This window comes from Ascaphus truei, unplaced genomic scaffold, assembly GCF_040206685.1.
Source record: "Ascaphus truei isolate aAscTru1 unplaced genomic scaffold, aAscTru1.hap1 HAP1_SCAFFOLD_831, whole genome shotgun sequence".
Classification (NCBI taxonomy): Eukaryota; Metazoa; Chordata; class Amphibia; order Anura; family Ascaphidae; genus Ascaphus; species Ascaphus truei.
This window is the reverse complement of record NW_027457169.1, coordinates 47277-68567: the sequence shown is the minus strand read 5'-3', so window position 1 is coordinate 68567 and position 21291 is coordinate 47277. Positions and strand designations below refer to the sequence as shown.

At 53.9% G+C, this 21291-nt stretch overlaps 2 protein-coding genes across 5 annotated transcripts in view; both read right to left on the bottom strand.

Moving 5' to 3' along the window:
- LOC142486382 (FHF complex subunit HOOK-interacting protein 1B-like) overlaps positions 1 to 14666 on the bottom strand; it is a 75034-nt gene extending 60368 nt beyond the window's left edge. For 3 of the 4 annotated variants that reach the window (XM_075584977.1, XM_075584976.1, XM_075584978.1), the window contains exons 1-2: positions 14297 to 14666; positions 6914 to 8055 (exon numbers count right to left, since the gene is read on the bottom strand). In XM_075584977.1, the coding sequence (XP_075441092.1) occupies positions 7760 to 8055; positions 14297 to 14513 (513 nt within the window). In that variant the 5' untranslated portion in view covers positions 14514 to 14666 and the 3' untranslated portion in view covers positions 6914 to 7759. Of the gene's footprint in view, positions 1 to 5646; positions 5682 to 6390; positions 8056 to 14296 lie in introns of those variants that run through there. The other variant, XM_075584975.1, reaches the window with a different exon arrangement.
- On the bottom strand, positions 3412 to 7492 carry LOC142486384 (uncharacterized). The gene is made up of 5 exons (XM_075584979.1): positions 7434 to 7492; positions 6166 to 6390; positions 5637 to 5812; positions 4998 to 5268; positions 3412 to 4642 (listed from the first exon to the last, which is right to left on the bottom strand). The coding sequence occupies exons 1-5, from the start codon at positions 7490 to 7492 to the stop codon at positions 4327 to 4329; spliced, it is 1047 nt and encodes a 348-aa protein (XP_075441094.1). The 3' UTR covers positions 3412 to 4326.
- Positions 14667 to 21291: the final 6625 nt, after the last annotated feature.

Below are 21291 nucleotides of genomic sequence, written 5' to 3'. Positions count from 1 at the left end.
CAGGACACCGGGGGGGATCTGTCTGGGATTGGGTTACACCTAGCAGAGGACACCGGGGGGGATGTGTCTGGGACCGGGTTACACCTAGCACAGGACACCGGGGGGGATCTATCTGGGACCGGGTTACACCTAGCACAGGACACCGGGGGGGGGGGATCTGTCTGGGATTGGGTTACACCTAGCACAGGACACCGGGGGGGATCTATCTGGGATTGGGTTACACCTAGCACAGGACACCGGGGGGATGTCTGGGATTGGGTTACACCTAGCACAGGACACCAGGGGGATGTCTGGGATTGGGTTACACCTAGCACAGGACACCGGGGGGGGATCTGTCTGGGATTGGGTTACACCTAGCACAGGACACCGGGGGGGATCTGTCTGGGACCGGGTTACACCTAGCACAGGACACCGGGGGGATCTGTCTGGGATTGGGTTACACCTAGCACAGGACACCGGGGGGGATCTGTCTGGGATTGGGTTACACCTAGCACAGGACACCGGGGGGGATGTCTGGGATTGGGTTACACCTAGCACAGGACACCGGGGGGATGTCTGGGATTGGTTTACACCTAGCACAGGACACCGGGGGGGATCTGTCTGGGACCGGGTTACACCTAGCACAGGACACCGGGGGGGATCTATCTGGGATTGGGTTACACCTAGCACAGGACACCGGGGGGGATCTGTCTGGGATTGGGTTACACCTAGCACAGGACACCGGGGGGGATCTGTCTGGGACCGGGTTACACCTAGCACAGGACACCGGGGGGATGTCTGGGATTGGGTTACACCTAGCACAGGACACCGGGGGGGATCTGTCTGGGACCGGGTTACACCTAGCACAGGACACCAGGGGGATCTGTCTGGGATTGGGTTACACCTAGCACAGGACACCGGGGGGGATCTGTCTGGGATTGGGTTACACCTAGCACAGGACACCGGGGGGGATGTCTGGGATTGGGTTACACCTAGCACAGGACACCGGGGGGGATCTGTCTGGGACCGGGTTACACCTAGCACAGGACACCGGGGGGGGGGGGGATCAGTCTGGGATTGGGTTACACCTAGCACAGGACACCGGGGGGGATCTGTCTGGGACCGGGTTACACCTAGCACAGGACACCGGGGGGATGTCTGGGATTGGGTTACACCTAGCACAGGACACCGGGGGGGATCTGTCTGGGATTGGGTTACACCTAGCACAGGACACCGGGGGGGATCTGTCTGGGATTGGGTTACACCTAGCACAGGACACCAGGGGATCTGTCTGGGATTGGGTTACACATAGCACAGGACACCGGGGGGGATCTGTCTGGGACCGGGTTACACCTAGCACAGGACACCGGGGGGATCTGTCTGGGATTGGGTTACACCTAGCACAGGACACCGGGGGGGTCTGTCTGGGATTGGGTTACACCTAGCACAGGACACCGGGGGGATGTCTGGGATTGGGTTACACCTAGCACAGGACACCGGGGGGATCTGTCTGGGATTGGGTTACACCTAGCACAGGACACCGGGGGGATCTGTCTGGGATTGGGTTACACCTAGCACAGGACACCGGGGGGATGTCTGGGATTGGGTTACCCCTAGCACAGGACACCGGGGGATCTGTCTGGGATTGGGTTACACCTAGCACAGGACACCGGGGGGATCTGTCTGGGATTGGGTTACACCTAGCACAGGACACCGGGGGGATCTGTCTGGGATTGGGTTACACCTAGCACAGGACACCGGGGGGATCTGTCTGGGATTGGGTTACCCCTAGCACAGGACACCGGGGGGGATCTGTCTGGGATTGGGTTACACCTAGCACAGGACACCGGGGGATCTGTCTGGGATTGGGTTACACCTAGCACAGGACACCGGGGGGGATCTGTCTGGGATTGGGTTACACATAGCACAGGACACCGGGGGGGATCTGTCTGGGACCGGGTTACACCTAGCACAGGACACCGGGGGGATCTGTCTGGGATTGGGTTACACCTAGCACAGGACACCGGGGGGGATGTGTCTGGGATTGGGTTACACCTAGCACAGGACACCGGGGGGATGTCTGGGATTGGGTTACACCTAGCACAGGACACCGGGGGGGATCTGTCTGGGATTGGGTTACACCTAGCACAGGACACCGGGGGGATCTGTCTGGGATTGGGTTACACATAGCACAGGACACCGGGGGGGATCTGTCTGGGACCGGGTTACACCTAGCACAGGACACCGGGGGGGATCTGTCTGGGATTGGGTTACACCTAGCACAGGACACCGGGGGGGATCTGTCTGGGTTTGGGTTATACCTAGCACAGGACACCGGGGGGATCTGTCTGGGATTGGGTTACACCTAGCACAGGACACCGGGGGGGATCTGTCTGGGACCGGGTTACACCTAGCACAGGACACCGGGGGGATCTGTCTGGGATTGGGTTACACCTAGCACAGGACACCGGGGGGGATGTGTCTGGGATTGGGTTACACCTAGCACAGGACACCGGGGGGATGTCTGGGATTGGGTTACACCTAGCACAGGACACCGGGGGGGATCTGTCTGGGATTGGGTTACACCTAGCACAGGACACCGGGGGGATCTGTCTGGGACCGGGTTACACCTAGCACAGGACACCGGGGGGGATCTGTCTGGGATTGGGTTACACCTAGCACAGGACACCGGGGGGGGGGGGGATGTCTGGGATTGGGTTACACCTAGCACAGGACACCGGGGGGGATCTGTCTGGGATTGGGTTACACCTAGCACAGGACACCGGGGGGGATCTGTCTGGGATTGGGTTACACCTAGCACAGGACACCGGGGGGGATCTGTCTGGGATTGGGTTACACCTAGCACAGGACACCGGGGGGGGGGGGGGGGTGTCTGGCATTGGGTTACACCTAGCACAGGACACCGGGGGGGATCTGTCTGGGACCGGGTTACACCTAGCACAGGACACCGGGGGGATCTGTCTGGGATTGGGTTACACCTAGCACAGGACACCGGGGGGATCTGTTTGGGATTGGGTTACACCTAGCACAGGACACAGGGGGGATCTGTCTGGGATTGGGTTACACCTAGCACAGGACACCGGGGGGATCTGTCTGGGATTGGGTTACACCTAGCACAGGACACCGGGGGGGGGGGATGTCTGGGATTGGGTTACACCTAGCACAGGACACCGGGGGATCTGTCTGGGATTGGGTTACACCTAGCACAGGACACCGGGGGGGATCTGTCTGGGATTGGGTTACACCTAGCACAGGACACCGGGGGGGGGGGGGATCTGTCTGGGATTGGGTTACACCTAGCACAGGACACCGGGGGGGATCTGTCTGGGATTGGGTTACACCTAGCACAGGACACAGGGGGGATCTGTCTGGGATTGGGTTACACCTAGCACAGGACACCGGGGGGGGGGGGGGGTGTCTGGGATTGGGTTACACCTAGCACAGGACACCGGGGGGATCTGTCTGGGATTGGGTTACACCTAGCACAGGACACCGGGGGGGGATGTCTGGGATTGGGTTACACCTAGCACAGGACACCGGGGGGGGGGGGGATCTGTCTGGGATTGGGTTACACCTAGCACAGGACACCGGGGGGGATCTGTCTGGGATTGGGTTACACCTAGCACAGGACACCGGGGGGATCTGTCTGGGATTGGGTTACACCTAGCACAGGACACCGGGGGGATCTGTCTGGGATTGGGTTACACCTAGCACAGGACACCGGGGGATCTGTCTGGGATTGGGTTACACCTAGCACAGGACACCGGGGGGATCTGTCTGGGACCGGGTTACACCTAGCACAGGACACTGGGGGGGATGTCTGGGATTGGGTTACACCTAGCACAGGACACCGGGGGGGATCTGTCTGGGACCGGGTTACACCTAGCACAGGACACCGGGGGGGATCTGTCTGGGATTGGGTTACACCTAGCACAGGACACAGGGGGGATCTGTCTGGGATTGGGTTACACCTAGCACAGGACACCGGGGGGATCTGTCTGGGATTGGGTTACACCTAGCACAGGACACCGGGGGGGATCTGTCTGGCATTGGGTTACACCTAGCACAGGACACCGGGGGGGATCTGTCTGGGATTGGGTTACACCTAGCACAGGACACCGGGGGGGTCTGTCTGGGATTGGGTTACACCTAGCACAGGACACCGGGGGGGATCTGTCTGGGATTGGGTTACACCTAGCACAGGACACCGGGGGGGATCTGTCTGGGATTGGGTTACACCTAGCACAGGACACCAGGGGGGATGTCTGGGATTGGGTTACACCTAGCACAGGACACCGGGGGGATCTGTCTGGGATTGGGTTACACCTAGCACAGGACACCGGGGGGGGGGGGTGTCTGGGATTGGGTTACACATAGCACAGGACACCGGGGGGGATCTGTCTGGGATTGGGTTACACCTAGCACAGGACACCGGGGGGATCTGTCTGGGACCGGGTTACACCTAGCACAGGACACCAGGGGGGATCTGTCTGGGATTGGGTTACACCTAGCACAGGACACCGGGGGGGGATCAGTCTGGCATTGGGTTACACCTAGCACAGGACACCGGGGGGGATCTGTCTGGGATTGGGTTACACCTAGCACAGGACACCGGGGGGATCTGTCTGGGATTGGGTTACACCTAGCACAGGACACCGGGGGATCTGTCTGGGACCGGGTTACACCTAGCACAGGACACCGGGGGGATGTCTGGGACCGGGTTACACCTAGCACAGGACACCGGGGGGATCTGTCTGGGACCGGGTTACACCTAGCACAGGACACCGGGGGGGGATCAGTCTGGCATTGGGTTACACCTAGCACAGGACACCGGGGGGGATCTGTCTGGGATTGGGTTACACCTAGCACAGGACACCGGGGGGATCTGTCTGGGACCGGGTTACACCTAGCACAGGACACCGGGGGGGGATCAGTCTGGCATTGGGTTACACCTAGCACAGGACACCGGGGGGGATCTGTCTGGGATTGGGTTACACCTAGCACAGGACACCGGGGGGGATCTGTCTGGGATTGGGTTACACCTAGCACAGGACACCGGGGGGGATCTGTCTGGGATTGGGTTACACCTAGCACAGGACACCGGGGGGGATCTGTCTGGGATTGGGTTACACCTAGCACAGGACACCGGGGGGGGATCTGTCTGGGACCGGGTTACACCTAGCACAGGACACCGGGGGGGATCTGTCTGGGATTGGGTTACACCTAGCACAGGACACCGGGGGGGATCTGTCTGGGACCGGGTTACACCTAGCACAGGACACCGGGGGGATCTGTCTGGGATTGGGTTACACCTAGCACAGGACACCGGGGGGATCTGTCTGGGATTGGGTTACACCTAGCACAGGACACCGGGGGGGGATCTGTCTGGGATTGGGTTACACCTAGCACAGGACACCGGGGGGGGGGGATCTGTCTGGGATTGGGTTACACCTAGCACAGGACACAGGGGGGATCTGTCTGGGATTGGGTTACACCTAGCACAGGACACAGGGGGGATCTGTCTGGGATTGGGTTACACCTAGCACAGGACACCGGGGGGGGATCTGTCTGGGATTGGGTTACACCTAGCACAGGACACCGGGGGGGGGGGGGATCTGTCTGGGATTGGTTTACACCTAGCACAGGACACCGGGGGGGATCTGTCTGGGACCGGGTTACACCTAGCACAGGACACCGGGGGGGATCTGTCTGGGATTGGGTTACACCTAGCACAGGACACCGGGGGGGTCTGTCTGGGATTGGGTTACACCTAGCACAGGACACCGGGGGGATGTCTGGGATTGGGTTACACCTAGCACAGGACACCGGGGGGATCTGTCTGGGATTGGGTTACACCTAGCACAGGACACCGGGGGGATCTGTCTGGGATTGGGTTACCCCTAGCACAGGACACCGGGGGATCTGTCTGGGATTGGGTTACACCTAGCACAGGACACCGGGGGGATCTGTCTGGGATTGGGTTACACCTAGCACAGGACACCGGGGGGGATCTGTCTGGGATTGGGTTACACCTAGCACAGGACACCGGGGGGGATCTGTCTGGGATTGGGTTACACCTAGCACAGGACACCGGGGGGGATCTGTCTGGGATTGGGTTACACCTAGCACAGGACACCGGGGGATCTGTCTGGGATTGGGTTACACCTAGCACAGGACACCGGGGGGGGATCTGTCTGGGATTGGGTTACACCTAGCACAGGACACCGGGGGGATCTGTCTGGGATTGGGTTACACCTAGCACAGGACACCGGGGGGGATCTGTCTGGGATGGGGTTACACCTAGCACAGGACACCGGGGGGGATCTGTCTGGGATTGGGTTACACCTAGCACAGGACACCGGGGGGGGGATGTCTGGGATTGGGTTACACCTAGCACAGGACACCGGGGGGGATGTCTGGGATTGGGTTACACCTAGCACAGGACACCGGGGGGGATGTCTGGGATTGGGTTACACCTAGCACAGGACACCGGGGGTGGGGGGGGTGTCTGGGATTGGGTTACACCTAGCACAGGACACCGGGGAGGGGGATGTCTGGGATTGGGTTATACCTAGCACAGGACACCGGGGGGGGTCGCTCACGGTCACTACGTCTAAAAAGGAACACAAATCCCTGTCCTGTTGCTGCCTGTCCTGGGTGGGTAAGGGTGGGCACAAACGCTCATCGTTTGTAACCCCTGTCCTGCCAGAGGCCTCTGCACTGCCTTCCTTGGCAACAAAGGGTTAACCCCCTTGTGAGCGGTTAGAAAGGAGCCCCCCGATCTCCTGTATTGCACTGTATACCCATATACACAATGACTGTTTTACATTTACAGGTGCAGTATGTGCGAGCGTGTATATATAAATATATATATATATATACACATGTACATACAGATACAGTATATACATACACAAGGACAGCTCCGTCCAGGAGGGAAAAAAACATTCCAGGTTTGAATAAATTAAAAATAACCCCCCTCCGAGCTTCCTCCTGCTCGTTACAAAAGATGACTTGTTCAGGGACGAGGGCGCGAGCCCAGATTTCAGAGGGCGGCAGGGGGAGCCAGTTCCAGTTATAAATTAATAGTCGTCGGGCTGGGTTGGCGCCTCCCCCTCCATATTTTACAGGAACACGGGGAAGTGGTCGTCCTCCGTGCAAGAAAGAGGTGATGGTCACTGCAGAAGAATCTCAATGTTTCTCGAGAGATGTCTCTATCACTCCTGGGGCGTCCACCGAGGTGTGCGTTACTCTTGCTATTTTCCTCAAAGATCCAGATAAAAGGACGTCAGTCACTCCTCAGGAGTCGCCATCACTACTCAGAATCAGCAGGTGACGAGAGGTGGCCTTGGGTCATTCCTCAGCCCACTCCATAAAGCATGAAAGGGACGGCCACTCATCATGACCCCCAGGGAGAACAGGAGCTCTGTCACTCTTCCGAAAACCACAAGCTTGGAAAGTCACTTCTTAGGACCTCCCATGAAGGGGTCATTGTCTATCTTCCGAAACAAACATGAGAGTGAGGGGGTGTTTCTCAATGTCTGTCCCTACACGTTCCTCAGAGCCCCATCAACGGACAGAAGGACTGACACCCTATAGTGCAGGGGATGTGAACCTCAAGTGTGTGTCAATAAGTACATAACCCAGAGGACACCATATAACATCAGGAGGGTCGCTGTCACTGCTCAGGACAGCCAGAGATGAACACACAGGAGGCCTGTACTGTGTCCCCTAAAGACAAACACAGAGAAGGTCCTCGTCACTCTTCGGTGTCCCCCAGCAGATACGGTGAGGTGACCGCGTGCTCTTGTGTGATGGCCGCCAGCTCCTTCATAAACTCTGTGAATATGACCGCGCAATACACAGCGTTCTTCACCCGCAGGGCCTCGTTCTGCTTCTCCGTCGAGCTCTTAAAGATAGAGGTCCCGGACAGGGCGTGGAGGACCTGCCCGTCTCGCACGTGCTGGAACGCCATCTGTGCCGCTTGCCGCGCCCGTGTGGGGCTGTTGGTGTGACGCAGGATCAGCTCCCCTATGGACGGCTTGCGGCTCTTCACTGTGGAGGAGACAGACAGAGAAGGAGCTGTAAGGATCGGCAGTGAGACACAGGGGTTCTTCTACGGTATGTGGAAACAGATAGAAAGTAAAACACTAACAATCATTCCTTTTTTATCTTTATTGTTTTTTAAGATTCCGCACCAAAAAATGGCCCCTGCCAATGGCTTTTCTGCATATAGAGACACATATATAGAGACACCGAAATTCCCACTGCTTGCAACTTCGCTTTCTCTCCCCCCGCCCCCAATCACTGAATCACAAGAACATAATTACCTCCTGGTCTTCCAAGGCCTAAAGAACACCCCCATTTTCACAGGTATTTGTCTCTGTACGACCCTTCATTGCTGGAAGCATTTTAAAGTAAAGAGTGACTCACGGTGTGTGCTCATTTGCATGCCATTACCCAGAATGCCGGGCTGCAGTGGATGCACTGTATTCTAAGAGACAGGGTTGTAGACCTGCCCGAGACGTGAATGTGCCGACAGCCGTGTTGATATGTGCGGATATTTTTATTTGCTGTACAATGTTTATTTGCAAATGTCGCAGGCTCCTCAAAGAGCAAAAAGGGTAAATAATGGTAAAGTGGGTTTTAATCTTATTTGCTGCTCAGTGGTCACGGGAGAGTTACTCGCACCCACTGCTGAGACGCAGAACAGGCTCTTCCTGCACGCAGCTCCGCCGATGGACGGTCCCTGGGGTTAGTTTTGCTATCCCACCCACTGCTGAGACGCAGAACAGGCTCTTCCTGCACGCAGCTCTGCCGATGGACGGTCCCTGGGGTTAGTTTTTCTATCCCACCCACTGCTGAGACGCAGAACAGGCTCTTCCTGCACGCAGCTCCGCCGATGGACGGCCCCTGGGGTTAGTTTTTCTATCCCACCAGCTGCAGTGTAGCTTTTTTATTTTTTTTCAGGGGCTCATCTGATCTCCCACAAGGAGGTTGTCGCGTCCAGAGGGGGTCTGTGTCTCTGCTCCCCGAAAACGAACCCTCGGGGTTTCCTAATAACAGGGGCTGCATGCAACCTCCAGGAGGTGGCGTTTCCAGTAGACAGCCTATCAGAGGCAACCAGGAAGTATTTCAATCTGGTGGGGCCTTCTGCGGCCCCTAAGTTTGCTGCTATCATGGAAGCCAGCACGGGGAGGGGATCAGCACAAACTATTAGCGTGTGCGTGCTACGGCACAGCACACGGATGGAGTATATATTACGGTTTATCTCGGCACATCCAGCAGAGAAATTAATGTTCAAATCAGCAGTGACAACTCTGCAGTGTGTAAAGAATACCAATATATATGAGAAGCGAGCGATGGAGGAAAAGAAAGCAGTGTGAGGAGAGTCTTAAAGCAGCCAGAGCCGACCCTACCAAATAGAGAGACACATTTTCTATCCTGGATGCAGTCCAGTCTCCCAGTCGGAGGAGAAAGCTGATCTACAGGCGAATAGATGACCACATAAGAAATTCAGGTCTCAAAACTAGCCTAGACAGGAGAAAAGAACCATCATCAGATGATTTAGGAGCACCCCTACTATGCTTTGGGAAGAAATTATCGAGGTTCCTCACAATTTCAGGATCAGGAGGAAGTGGGTTCTGGCTTCAACGCTTAATTAATGGAGCTTCTAGTCAGAGCAATGAGAGAGGCGTTACAGATTCAGCATCATGAGGAGATCCGCACACAGGACTACGTCTTTGATCCAGGAAGAAGGGGAAGGCTTTCTGAGTACGCAGAGTAATAAAGGATATGATCCAGCGTGATAAGATCAACATAGCAAAGACATTCTCTAAGTTGTATCGCTTTGCAGAAGAGACCAAGATGTGGGAGAGCACATGAAGAGTGGAGAGTGGATGGAGAGCACATGGAGAGTGGAGAGTGGATGGAGAGTGGAGAGTGGATGGAGAGCACATGGAGAGTGGATGTGACTGTCACGAGAATTGCAAAGTGAACCACCATGCCTCCTTTAAGATTTGATCTCGTTCAAACACCCCATGGAAAGGAAAATGGAACCTGTTCTAAGAAAGTAATTCCACCCAGGCAAGCGGGAAAACCAGCTGTAGCAATCGCCTCAGTGTCAAAAGCCATGAAGTACAGATGGCCAACATTAAAGAGGCTCTAGAGAAGGGCATAACGAGATCCTCCATTGTCAGGGCACAGTCAGAAATAAAGCTTGCAACGGAGGCCTCATTCGATTCAGTATGTTTTTCTGCGAGATCAATGGTGTTATCGATGGCTGTGAGGAGAGCTTGTCTTTGCCCCTGGTCAACAGACGCAGCCTCCAAAAATAATCTATTCAATCCACCCTTTGAAGGAGAACTTCTGTTTGGTTGGAAATCGGAAGCCATCACAGCAGAGGTGACCAGGGGAGTGGTTTGCTCCTACCACAAGAACGCAGAGGAAGAAGATATTCAGTAGGACAATTAGAAAGTTCTGAAAGAAAGGTTATTCCAAAAGGGGGTCAGAACAGCCTTGTTCGCGGGCAATGATCAAGAAGCAGAACATAAAGAGGTCCCAGGCCCACGTGAGACCTGGGGGCCCAACTGCAGAGTCGGACGCCAAGTGAATTATTCAACAGTTTGGATGAAGTCAATAAAGGACAAATGGATCCTACTGATAATACAGCACGGCTGCCAGCTACTGTTCAACCAATGTGCCGTGAGAAACCCATTTGTAAGATCCCGGGATCCAAAGCAGGCTGAAGGTAAGTTAGCCTTACAGCGAAATAAACACGATTGTCTTCCAAATTCCAATCCTTGTTTAGGCAAACCTGGCAAACAACACGCGGCGGCAGATTCTCTAAGCAGAAACACACTACAGGAACTACCAGGAAAACTGAAGTTGGATCAAGAGCTTTTTCTCCAAATTGTGAAAAGATGGGGGAAACCTCGGGTAGACCTCATGGCGATCCACAGCACTAATGTGAGTTGCCCCCGTTTCAGGGCAGCCCATCCAGAATTGTATCAAGCCCTCACTGTGGAAAGTAGAAGGTGGGTGATTACTCCATGAGATACAAAATATCTCTGCAGATGGTCTATTGACCAGAGGCTGACCGTCAGCTGGCATATATATATAATTCATATATGTCCATATAGGACTAAAAGTGAAAAAACAATAAAGTTTTAATAAACTTATTAAATAAGCACATATAATGTGTGGTGTACAAAAAATCCTCATAGGAGGCGAGCGCCATATTAAATGTGGTTGATATATACCTCGTATTGTAAAGAGTATAATCCCCTATACAGAAAATGGGTGATAAGAGGTAAACCGTAAATATACCAACATCATATCAAGGAAAACGGTGCAGCAGCAAACATACACACGTATGGTGTATATACCTCAAGGGAAACCTACCTGCACATAGAGAAACAATAATCCATATGTCTCTACATAGGCGTAACTACAGAGTGTATCTCCCGTATACAAAGCACAGAGCTGTATGGAGGGATAATCCCATGTATACACGAATAAGGCAATAATGCTATTAATATTCACTCATTCTAATATATAGGTATGCGAGTAAAGTATATGTCAAATAGTGCATCAATACAACAGTTCCCGTCTCTGTGAATAATCCCTAGCAGGTGAACCCTGCAGTGCCACGCTAACGGTATATATCTCTCTCTCATATACAATATAAGCAGCCTTATGGGACCTAACACAATAAAACACAACCATGTCAGATACACTAACCAGTATGGCTGATCGTAGCGAGTGTACTTGTGTGCAGTGTGTCAGAGTGTGGTCATTGTGCCCAGGGATCGCCGCGATACAAGCCGTATATCAGTCTGTCGCTGCTGCACTAACATGGCGGCGCCTCGCTTCAGGACATCACCGTCGTGACGTCATCAATCCCCAACGCGCATTTCGCGTGACACGGCACGCTTCATCAGGCGGAGGGGGAGTCAGTATGACCGGTAAGCCCCCATTAAATACCAGCGTTCGCAAGGGGTGTGTACTGACTCATAAGTCTAGCGCAAGATAATCTCTGTAGTTACGCCTATGTAGAGACATATGGATTATTGTTTCTCTACGTGCAGGTAGGTTTCCCTTGAGGTATATACACCATACGTATGCTGCTGCACCGTTTTCCTTGATATGATGTTGGTATATTTACGGTTTACCTCTTATCACCCATTTTCTGTATAGGGGATTATACTCTTTACAATACGAGGTATATATCAACCACATTTAATATGGCGCTTGCCTCCTATGAGGATTTTTTGTACACCACACATTATATGTGCTTATTTAATAAGTTTATTAAAACTTTATTGTTTTTTCACTTTTAGTCCTATATGGACATATATGAATTATATATATATGCCAGCTGACGGTCAGCCTCCTATGAGGATTTTTTGTCCACTACACAATATATGTGCTTATTTAATAAGTTTATTAAAACTTTATTGTTATTTCACTTTTAGTCCTATATGGATATATGAATTATATATATACGCACCACCTTGAGAAAGGTCCCACTGGGGGGCCGAAACGTCGTTTTTTGTGTCTTCTATCAAATATAGAAAATTCATGATTTACTTACCTGCGTGCTGTCCCTTGATGTCGTGTTGCAACCGGTATCGTATGGTATATATATATATATATATATATATATATATATATATATATAGCCACTGTAAATATTACTGTATGTTCATTTGCATGTCTTAGACAGGTCTGCAACCCTGTCTTTCCCCATTGTCACCCAGCATACAGCACTTCCACTGCAGCAAGGGATTCTGGGAAATGACATGCAAATGAGCACTCACTGCCACCTTTTGTCTCAAGCTCGTATTACACAAGCAATATATATATATATACCAGCTGACGGTCAGCCTCTGGTCAGTAAACCATCCGCAGAGATATTCTGTATCTCATGGAGTAATCTCCTTCTACTCTCCACAGCGAGTGCTGGATATAGGATCTTTTTGGGGTTCTTTTTGGACCCACTCTGTTAAAGCGACGATTATTTGTCCCATAGCCCCTGCTACATGTCATTACTGATATTAGTATTAGGCTGAGCGGTACGGTCTCCACGATGCGTTTCAGCCCATGCAGAAGCATACAAACATGCACTACGTTCTCTATGGGAGCTGGAATACATGTTTCCACCACTCCTGATGATTCCAGGAGTATTAAACAAGATGGGAAAAGGGTGATGTGCATATAGAGCTGTACAATGATAATTAGTGCAACTGTGACACTGGTGAATACCAACGCCTTATATCTATAAGTTAGGCTGCCAGGAAAAGATGACCGATACAGATCAATACAAGTAACAAAAAAAAAATATATGTCAGATTGGACATTTTATATGGTCAGATTTTATTATCTGTTTGGACTTGTTTTCAGGCACCGGATTATTTTTGGTTTTTATTAAACAAGATGGGCAACAAGCCCCCAAGTCTCGCCTTCCGAACTGTGCAAGGCAGCCATGAGGTCCTCAAAAAATACTTTCAGAAAGTTCTGCAAGTTAGATCTAATGGTCTTAGGTGGTGCAAACTTTGGTCGTGAGCTCCTTCAGGCTCTTGTAAAATAAAGTGTTAAACTATTTTGAGATGTGTGGTTTAGGATCTCTTCCCTTGGAAACGTTGCTATGTCTCGTCCGTGACCACTGACCACGATGATAAGAAAGAAAGAAGGAAAGAAGGTGTATCTTCGGTTTGCTGACATTGTTTTTCCCGATGTCCATTCATTTATTTGTCAGCTTTGAGCCATCCGGAGACTGACTGCAGGTAGAGGGAGGAGCCTTGGATAGGTGGAGCTACCTGCAGGTAGAGGGAGGAGCCTTGGATAGGTGGAGCTACCTGCAGGTAGAGGGGGGAGCCTTGGATAGGTGGAGCTACCTGCAGGTAGAGGGAGGAGCCTTGGATAGGTGGAGCTACCTGCAGGGAAAACAAAATATCTGCAAACTGAATGTAATTTGTCTCTTTTATCAGAAACCCAGAGGGTCACATAGACCTTGTCCCCCCCGGCAGTTAGGCCTGCCCTGCACGACTGTGAATAGGTTGATGGGTTAGATCAGGGGTGGCTAACTCCAGTTCTCAGGGGCCACCAACAGGTCAGTGTGACGATAAGGGGGTAACCAGGCTCTACAATAAAAGTTAAGCCCATCTAGTTACCCCTGAGAACCGTGGGTCCCTGGCAGCTGAAGCAGGGATATCCCTAATACCTGGCCTGTTGGTGGCCCTTGAGGGATGGAGTTGGCGACCCCATGGCCAGATATTACCCCAAACAGCCTTACCTAGGGTGTCTGAGCGCCGCAGGGCAGGCACGGAGCTCTGGCTCTCACACCAGTCCAGCTTCCCTCGAGCTATCAAAAACTTCTTGGCTTTGAAGAGAAGGGTGGGGAAATCCTCCTGGGAGGCGGCGAAGGCTTCGATCTTGTTCTTCACAGAGCCCAGCACCTGTGGAAAGGGGGAGGAAGTAGGGGAAAGTGAGGGTGGATGGTGGTTCTGCATGTACAGCACATGGTGGTCCTATAGAGAATGCGGTTGGACAGTTAGAGATGTGAAGTTGTGTAAGAGACGTGTAATACCCCCACATATACAGTATGGAAGATGCGTGTCTGCAGTACCTATTGCAAACCCCCATAGACAGAGGAAAGCAGTAGGGCCTTGGAACTTTGATGTCACTGCAACGGCACTATGGGGGGAACACAGGCAGGGAGGGGCGGGCCGTGGAGTCAGACCAACGAAGAGAGGGCAGAGAGGACCTGTTCCCAGGAGATACACGGGGAGGGGCGAGCCATGAGTCAGACCAACGAGGAGAGAGCAGAGAGGACCTGTTCCCAGGAGATACACAGGGAGAGGCGAGCTGCAGGCCAGACCCACGAGGAGAGAGCAGAGAGGACCTGTTCCCAGGAGATACACAGGGAGGGGCGAGCCGTGAGTCAGACCAACGAGGAGAGGGCAGAGAGGACCTGTTTCCAGGAGATACACAGGGAGGGGAGAGCCGTGAGTCAGACCAACGAGGAGAGGGCAGAGAGGACCTGTTCCCAGGAGATACACTGGGAGGGGCGAGCTGCAGGCCAGAACCACGAGGAGAGAGAGCAGAGAGGACCTGTTCCCAGGATATACACGGGGAAAGGTGAGCTGTGAGTCAGACCCACGAGGAGAGAGCAGAGAGGACCTGTTCCCAGGAGATACACAGGGAGGGGCGAGCTGCAGGCCAGACCCACGAGGAGAGAGCAGAGAGGACCTGTTCCCAGGAGATACACAGGGAGGGGCGAGCTGCAGGCCAGACCCACGAGGAGAGAGCAGAGAGGACCTGTTCCCAGGAGATACACAGGCAGGGAGGGGCGAGCTGGGAGTCAGACCCACGAGGAGAGAGCAGAGAGGACCTGTTCCCAGGAGATACACGGGGAAAGGCGAGCTGCAGGCCAGACCCACGAGGAGAGAGCAGTGAGGACCTGTTCCCAGGAGATACACGGGGAAAGGCGAGCTGCAGGCCAGACCCACGAGGAGAGGGCAGAGAGGACCTGTTCCCAGGAGATACACAGGGAGGGGCGAGCTGCAGGCCAGACCCACGAGGAGAGAGCAGAGAGGACCTGTTCCCAGGAGATACACAGGCAGGGAGGGGCGACCTGTGAGTCAAACCCACGAGGAGGGAGAGCAGAGAGGACCTGTTCCCAGGAGACACACAGACAGGGAGGGGCGAGCTGTGTCAGACCCACGAGAAGAGAGCAGAGAGGACCTGTTCCCAGGAGATACACAGACAGGGAGGGGCGAGCCGTGAGTCAGACCCATGAGGAGAGAGCAGAGGACCTGTTACCAGGAGATACACAGGGAGGGGCGAGATGTGAGTCAGACCCATGAGGAGAGAGAGCAGAGAGGACCTGTTCCCAGGAGATACACAGGGAGGGGCGAGCCGTGAGTCAGACCCACGAGGAGAGAGCAGAGAGGACCTGTTACCAGGAGACACACAGACAGGGAGGGGCGAGCTGTGTCAGACCCACGAGAAGAGAGCAGAGAGGACCTGTTCCCAGGAGACACACAGGCAGGGAGGGGCGAGCCGTGAGTCAGACCCATGAGGAGAGAGCAGAGAGGACCTGTTCCCAGGAGACACACAGGCATGGAGGGGCGAGCCGTGAGTCAGACCCACGAGGAGAGAGCAGAAAGGACCTGTTCCCAGGAGATACACAGGGAGGGGCGAGCCATGAGTCAGACCCATGAGGAGAGAGAGCAGAGAGGACCTGCTCCCAGGAGACACACAGGGAGGGGTGAGCTGCAGGTCAGACCCACGAGGAGGGAGAGCAGAGAGGACCTGTTCCCAGGAGACACACGGGGAGGGGCGAGCCGTGAGTCAGACCCACGAGGAGAGAGCAGAGAGGACCTGTTCCCAGGAGATACACAGGAAGGGGCGAGCTGTGAGTCAGACCCACGAGGACAGAGAGCAGAGAGGACCTGTTCCCAGGAGACACACAGGCAGGGAGGGGCGAGCCGTGAGTCAGACCCACGAGGAGAGAGCAGAGAGGACCCGTTCCCAGGAGATACACAGAGAGGGGCGAGCCGTGAGTCAGACCCACAAGGAGAGAGCAGAGAGGACCTGTCCCCAGGAGATACACGGGGAGGGGCGAGCTGTGAGTCTGACCCACGAGGAGAGAGCAGAGGACCTGTTCCAAGGAGATACACAGGCAGGGAGGGGCGAGCTGAGAGTCAGACCCACGAGGAGAGAGCAGAGAGGACCTGTTCCCAGGGGGAGAGAGCAGAGAGGTCCTGTTCCCAGGTGACACACAGGCAGGGAGGGGCGAGCTGAGAGTCAGACCCACGAGGAGAGAGCAGAGAGGACCTGTTCCCAGGAGATACACGGGGAGGGGCGAGCTGTGAGTCAGACCCACGAGGAGAGAGCAGAGGACCTGTTCCAAGGAGATACACAGGCAGGGAGGGGCGAGCTGAGAGTCAGACCCACGAGGAGAGAGCAGAGAGGACCTGTTCCCAGGGGGAGAGAGAGCAGAGAGGTCCTGTTCCCAGGAGACACACAGGCAGGGAGGGGCGAGCCGTGAGTCAGACACACGAGGAAAGAGCAGAGAGGACCTGTTCCCAGGAGATACACGGGGAGGGGCGAGCAGCGAGTCAGACCCACGAGGAGAGGGCAGAGAGGACCTGTTCCCAGGCAGATTGACAGGCAGGGAGGGGCGAGCTGTGATTCAGACCCATTGGGAGAGAGCAGAGAGGACCAGCTCCCAGGAGACACATAGGAAGGGGCGAGCAGCAGGTCAGACCCACGAGGAGAGAGCAGAAAGGACCTGTTCCCAGGAGACACACAGGCAGGGAGGGGCGAGCCGTGAGTCAGACCCACGAGGAGAGAGCAGAGAGGACCTGTTCCCAGGAGATACACAGGCAGGGAGGGGCGAGCTGTGAGTCAGACCCACGAGGAGAGAGCAGAGAGGACCTGTTCCCAGGAGATACAAGGGGAGGGGCGAGCTGTGAGTCAGACCCACGAGGAGAGAGCAGAGAGGACCTGTTCCCAGGAGACACACGGGGAGGGGCGAGCCGTGAGTCAGACCCACGAGGAGAGAGCAGAGAGGACCTGTTCCCAGGAGATACACAGGAAGGGGCGAGCTGTGAGTCAGACCCACGAGGACAGAGAGCAGAGAGGACCTGTTCCCAGGAGACACACAGGCAGGGAGGGGCGAGCCGTGAGTCAGACCCACGAGGAGAGAGCAGAGAGGACCCGTTCCCAGGAGATACACAGAGAGGGGCGAGCCGTGAGTCAGACCCACAAGGAGAGAGCAGAGAGGACCTGTCCCCAGGAGATACACGGGGAGGGGCGAGCTGTGAGTCTGACCCACGAGGAGAGAGCAGAGGACCTGTTCCAAGGAGATACACAGGCAGGGAGGGGCGAGCTGAGAGTCAGACCCACGAGGAGAGAGCAGAGAGGACCTGTTCCCAGGGGGAGAGAGCAGAGAGGTCCTGTTCCCAGGAGACACACAGGCAGGGAGGGGCGAGCTGAGAGTCAGACCCACGAGGAGAGAGCAGAGAGGACCTGTTCCCAGGAGATACACGGGGAGGGGCGAGCTGTGAGTCAGACCCACGAGGAGAGAGCAGAGGACCTGTTCCAAGGAGATACACAGGCAGGGAGGGGCGAGCTGAGAGTCAGACCCACGAGGAGAGAGCAGAGAGGACCTGTTCCCAGGGGGAGAGAGAGCAGAGAGGTCCTGTTCCCAGGAGACACACAGGCAGGGAGGGGCGAGCCGTGAGTCAGACACACGAGGAAAGAGCAGAGAGGACCTGTTCCCAGGAGATACACGGGGAGGGGCGAGCAGCGAGTCAGACCCACGAGGAGAGGGCAGAGAGGACCTGTTCCCAGGCAGATTGACAGGCAGGGAGGGGCGAGCTGTGATTCAGACCCATTGGGAGAGAGCAGAGAGGACCAGCTCCCAGGAGACACATAGGAAGGGGCGAGCAGCAGGTCAGACCCACGAGGAGAGAGCAGAAAGGACCTGTTCCCAGGAGACACACAGGCAGGGAGGGGCGAGCCGTGAGTCAGACCCACGAGGAGAGAGCAGAGAGGACCTGTTCCCAGGAGATACACAGGCAGGGAGGGGCGAGCTGTGAGTCAGACCCACGAGGAGAGAGCAGAGAGGACCTGTTCCCAGGAGATACAAGGGGAGGGGCGAGCTGTGAGTCAGACCCACGAGGAGAGAGCAGAGAGGACCTGTTCCCAGGAGATACACAGGGAGGGGCGAGCTGTGAGTCAGACCCACGAGGAGAGAGCAGAGGACCTGTTCCAAGGAGATACACAGGCAGGGAGGGGCGAGCTGAGAGTCAGACCCACGAGGAGAGAGCAGAGAGGACCTGTTCCCAGGAGATACACAGGCAGGGAGGGGCGAGCCGTGAGTCAGACCCACGAGGAGAGGGCAGAGAGGACCTGTTCCCAGGAGATACAAGGGGAGGGGCGAGCTGTGAGTCAGACCCACGAGGAGAGAGAAGAGGGGACCTGTTCCCCAGATTGGAGAAGAAGACAGCCGTGGTTCCAGCTGTCCAAGGCCCAAGTGGACGACATTTAAAAGAGGTGGCGAAAGAGAGCAGAAGCTATTGCTATACCCGAGTGCGAGGATAGATACAAGCAGGGTCACGGAGACATGAGTACCCAGAGAAAGTATCTGTGGGATCGCTACCACCACTCACCGGCGGTATCCCTTTTCATACCAAACCACTTACATCCTCTGCGAACCAACTACAGCATAATATGATTGTCTAAGGTAAGTGACGGCTGCACATGTACAAACACAGGCGTGCTGCCACAACTGGATTCTGTCTTATACGAGCTCCACAAAACAACATACAGAAGACTAGAGGGCTCCCAAAAAGAAGCCCACATAGATACACACCACTTGTAGTGTAGGGGGGAGAAACCCGCTCAGCCTCCGTATATATAACATGGTGGGTGCCCTAGGGAAATGATATACGATACAGATCATTTAAGCCTTTCCACTTAGAGGAGGGGAAAAGGTAAAGAGGAGAAGCCCCTTTATCATGCACTCGCTTGCCACAGAAGTAAATCAATTTATATCTAATGAACTGTGAAGATACAGAAGCAAAAGATTCAAAATAGTAAAATTAGTAGGTAAGTCCCTGACACACGAAAGTAAGGTGAATAAAGTGAAAATAGCAGATTTAATAGGTGCTTAGACGATAAAATAAATGGGACACTAGCGTATTGAACAAACACACAAATCCACCTGTTGGTAGCAGGTACGCCAACGGAAGGTGGATATTGGGATAAACCCCGGCCCTGCTGAGTAACGCTTATATGGCAGTAGGTACGGAAGGTGGATATTGGGATAAACCCTGGCCCTGCTAAGTAACGCTTATATGGCAGTAGGTACGGAAGGTGGATACTGGGATAAACCCTGGCCCTGCTGAGTAACGCTTATATGGCAGTAGGTACGGAAGGTGGATATTGGGATAAACCCTGGCCCTGCTGAGTAACGCTTATATGGCAGTAGGTACGGAAGGTGGATATTGGGATAAACCCTGGCCCTGCTGAGTAACGCTTATATGGCAGTAGGTACGGAAGGTGGATACTGGGATAAACCCTGGCCCTGCTGAGTAACGCTTATATGGCAGTAGGTACGGAAGGTGGTTATTGGGATAAACCCTGGCCCTGCTGAGTAACGCTTATATGGCAGTAGGTACGGAAGGTGGATATTGGGATAAACCCTGGCCCTGCTGAGTAACGCTTATATGGCAGTAGGTACGGAAGGTGGATATTGGGATAAACCCTGGCCCTGCTGAGTAACGCTTATATGGCAGTAGGTACGTGTAAATGTGCATATAAGGGGGGACTCCATTTTGATTGCTGGATAACCATTTTTCTATAACTATTCTGTACTAACGTTTAAGTCTCAGGAACTAATCACATGCCATATGCCATATGTAATTGTGCTGTGCAGGCAGGTCTGAGAATGTGACTTGACCTGTCACCTACTTATCTTTAGCTGAACTATGTTTGTTCAGACTCATTCAGACTTATTTTGCCCTGTAGAAAACAGGAACTTGTCTTCAGCCGTACTGGGCATAAGTTACACAACAATGCATTTCACAACATACTGCCATTTCCTTAACGGCCTCCTAACTAGGAAATGTGCCCCTTTCTCAGACCATAAACTGTCTAACTGTCATTTTGCTGAGATAGACAGATTGTGAAGTAAAAGGGGAAGTATGTTCTCATATCTGTGTTTTTCTATGCCCAAGTTTGCTATATAAACTGGCTGTAACCCTTCAATAAATGAGAGAGAACAGTTTTCTGACAAAGCTTCCTTGGTGGTTGTCTGACTCAATTACTGCTTTCTCCCGAGCTCGTCCACCATTTTGTTTTCCCAGGTCATCAGCGCTATAAGAGTGGGGTTAAATCCTCCGGAGGTTGGAGTCGTCCTTGAGTTGGCAGACGGTGTATTTTCACGCTAAGACGTTGGAGAATACAAAGGGCACTTATTTTCATGGTGTCGGAAGTTGGGAAAGAAGCCACATTCGGGGTAAGCGTACAAGATATATATTTTATCTGTATATTATCCGTCTGTGTCTTCTTGCCCAAAGAGCCCATAAGGTTTTAAGGTTTAGAAGTTTTTAGAGTTACCGCTGCACCGGATGATCCAAGGTTAAGGAAAACCATAGAAACACTTGAGTAAAGGCTCGAAGTGAAGTCAGGATTATATGAATCCTTGACAGAAGTATATACACAGGGTTATAGTCCCTGTTGAGAGATAGGAACAAGCGATATAGTTGGGTATCT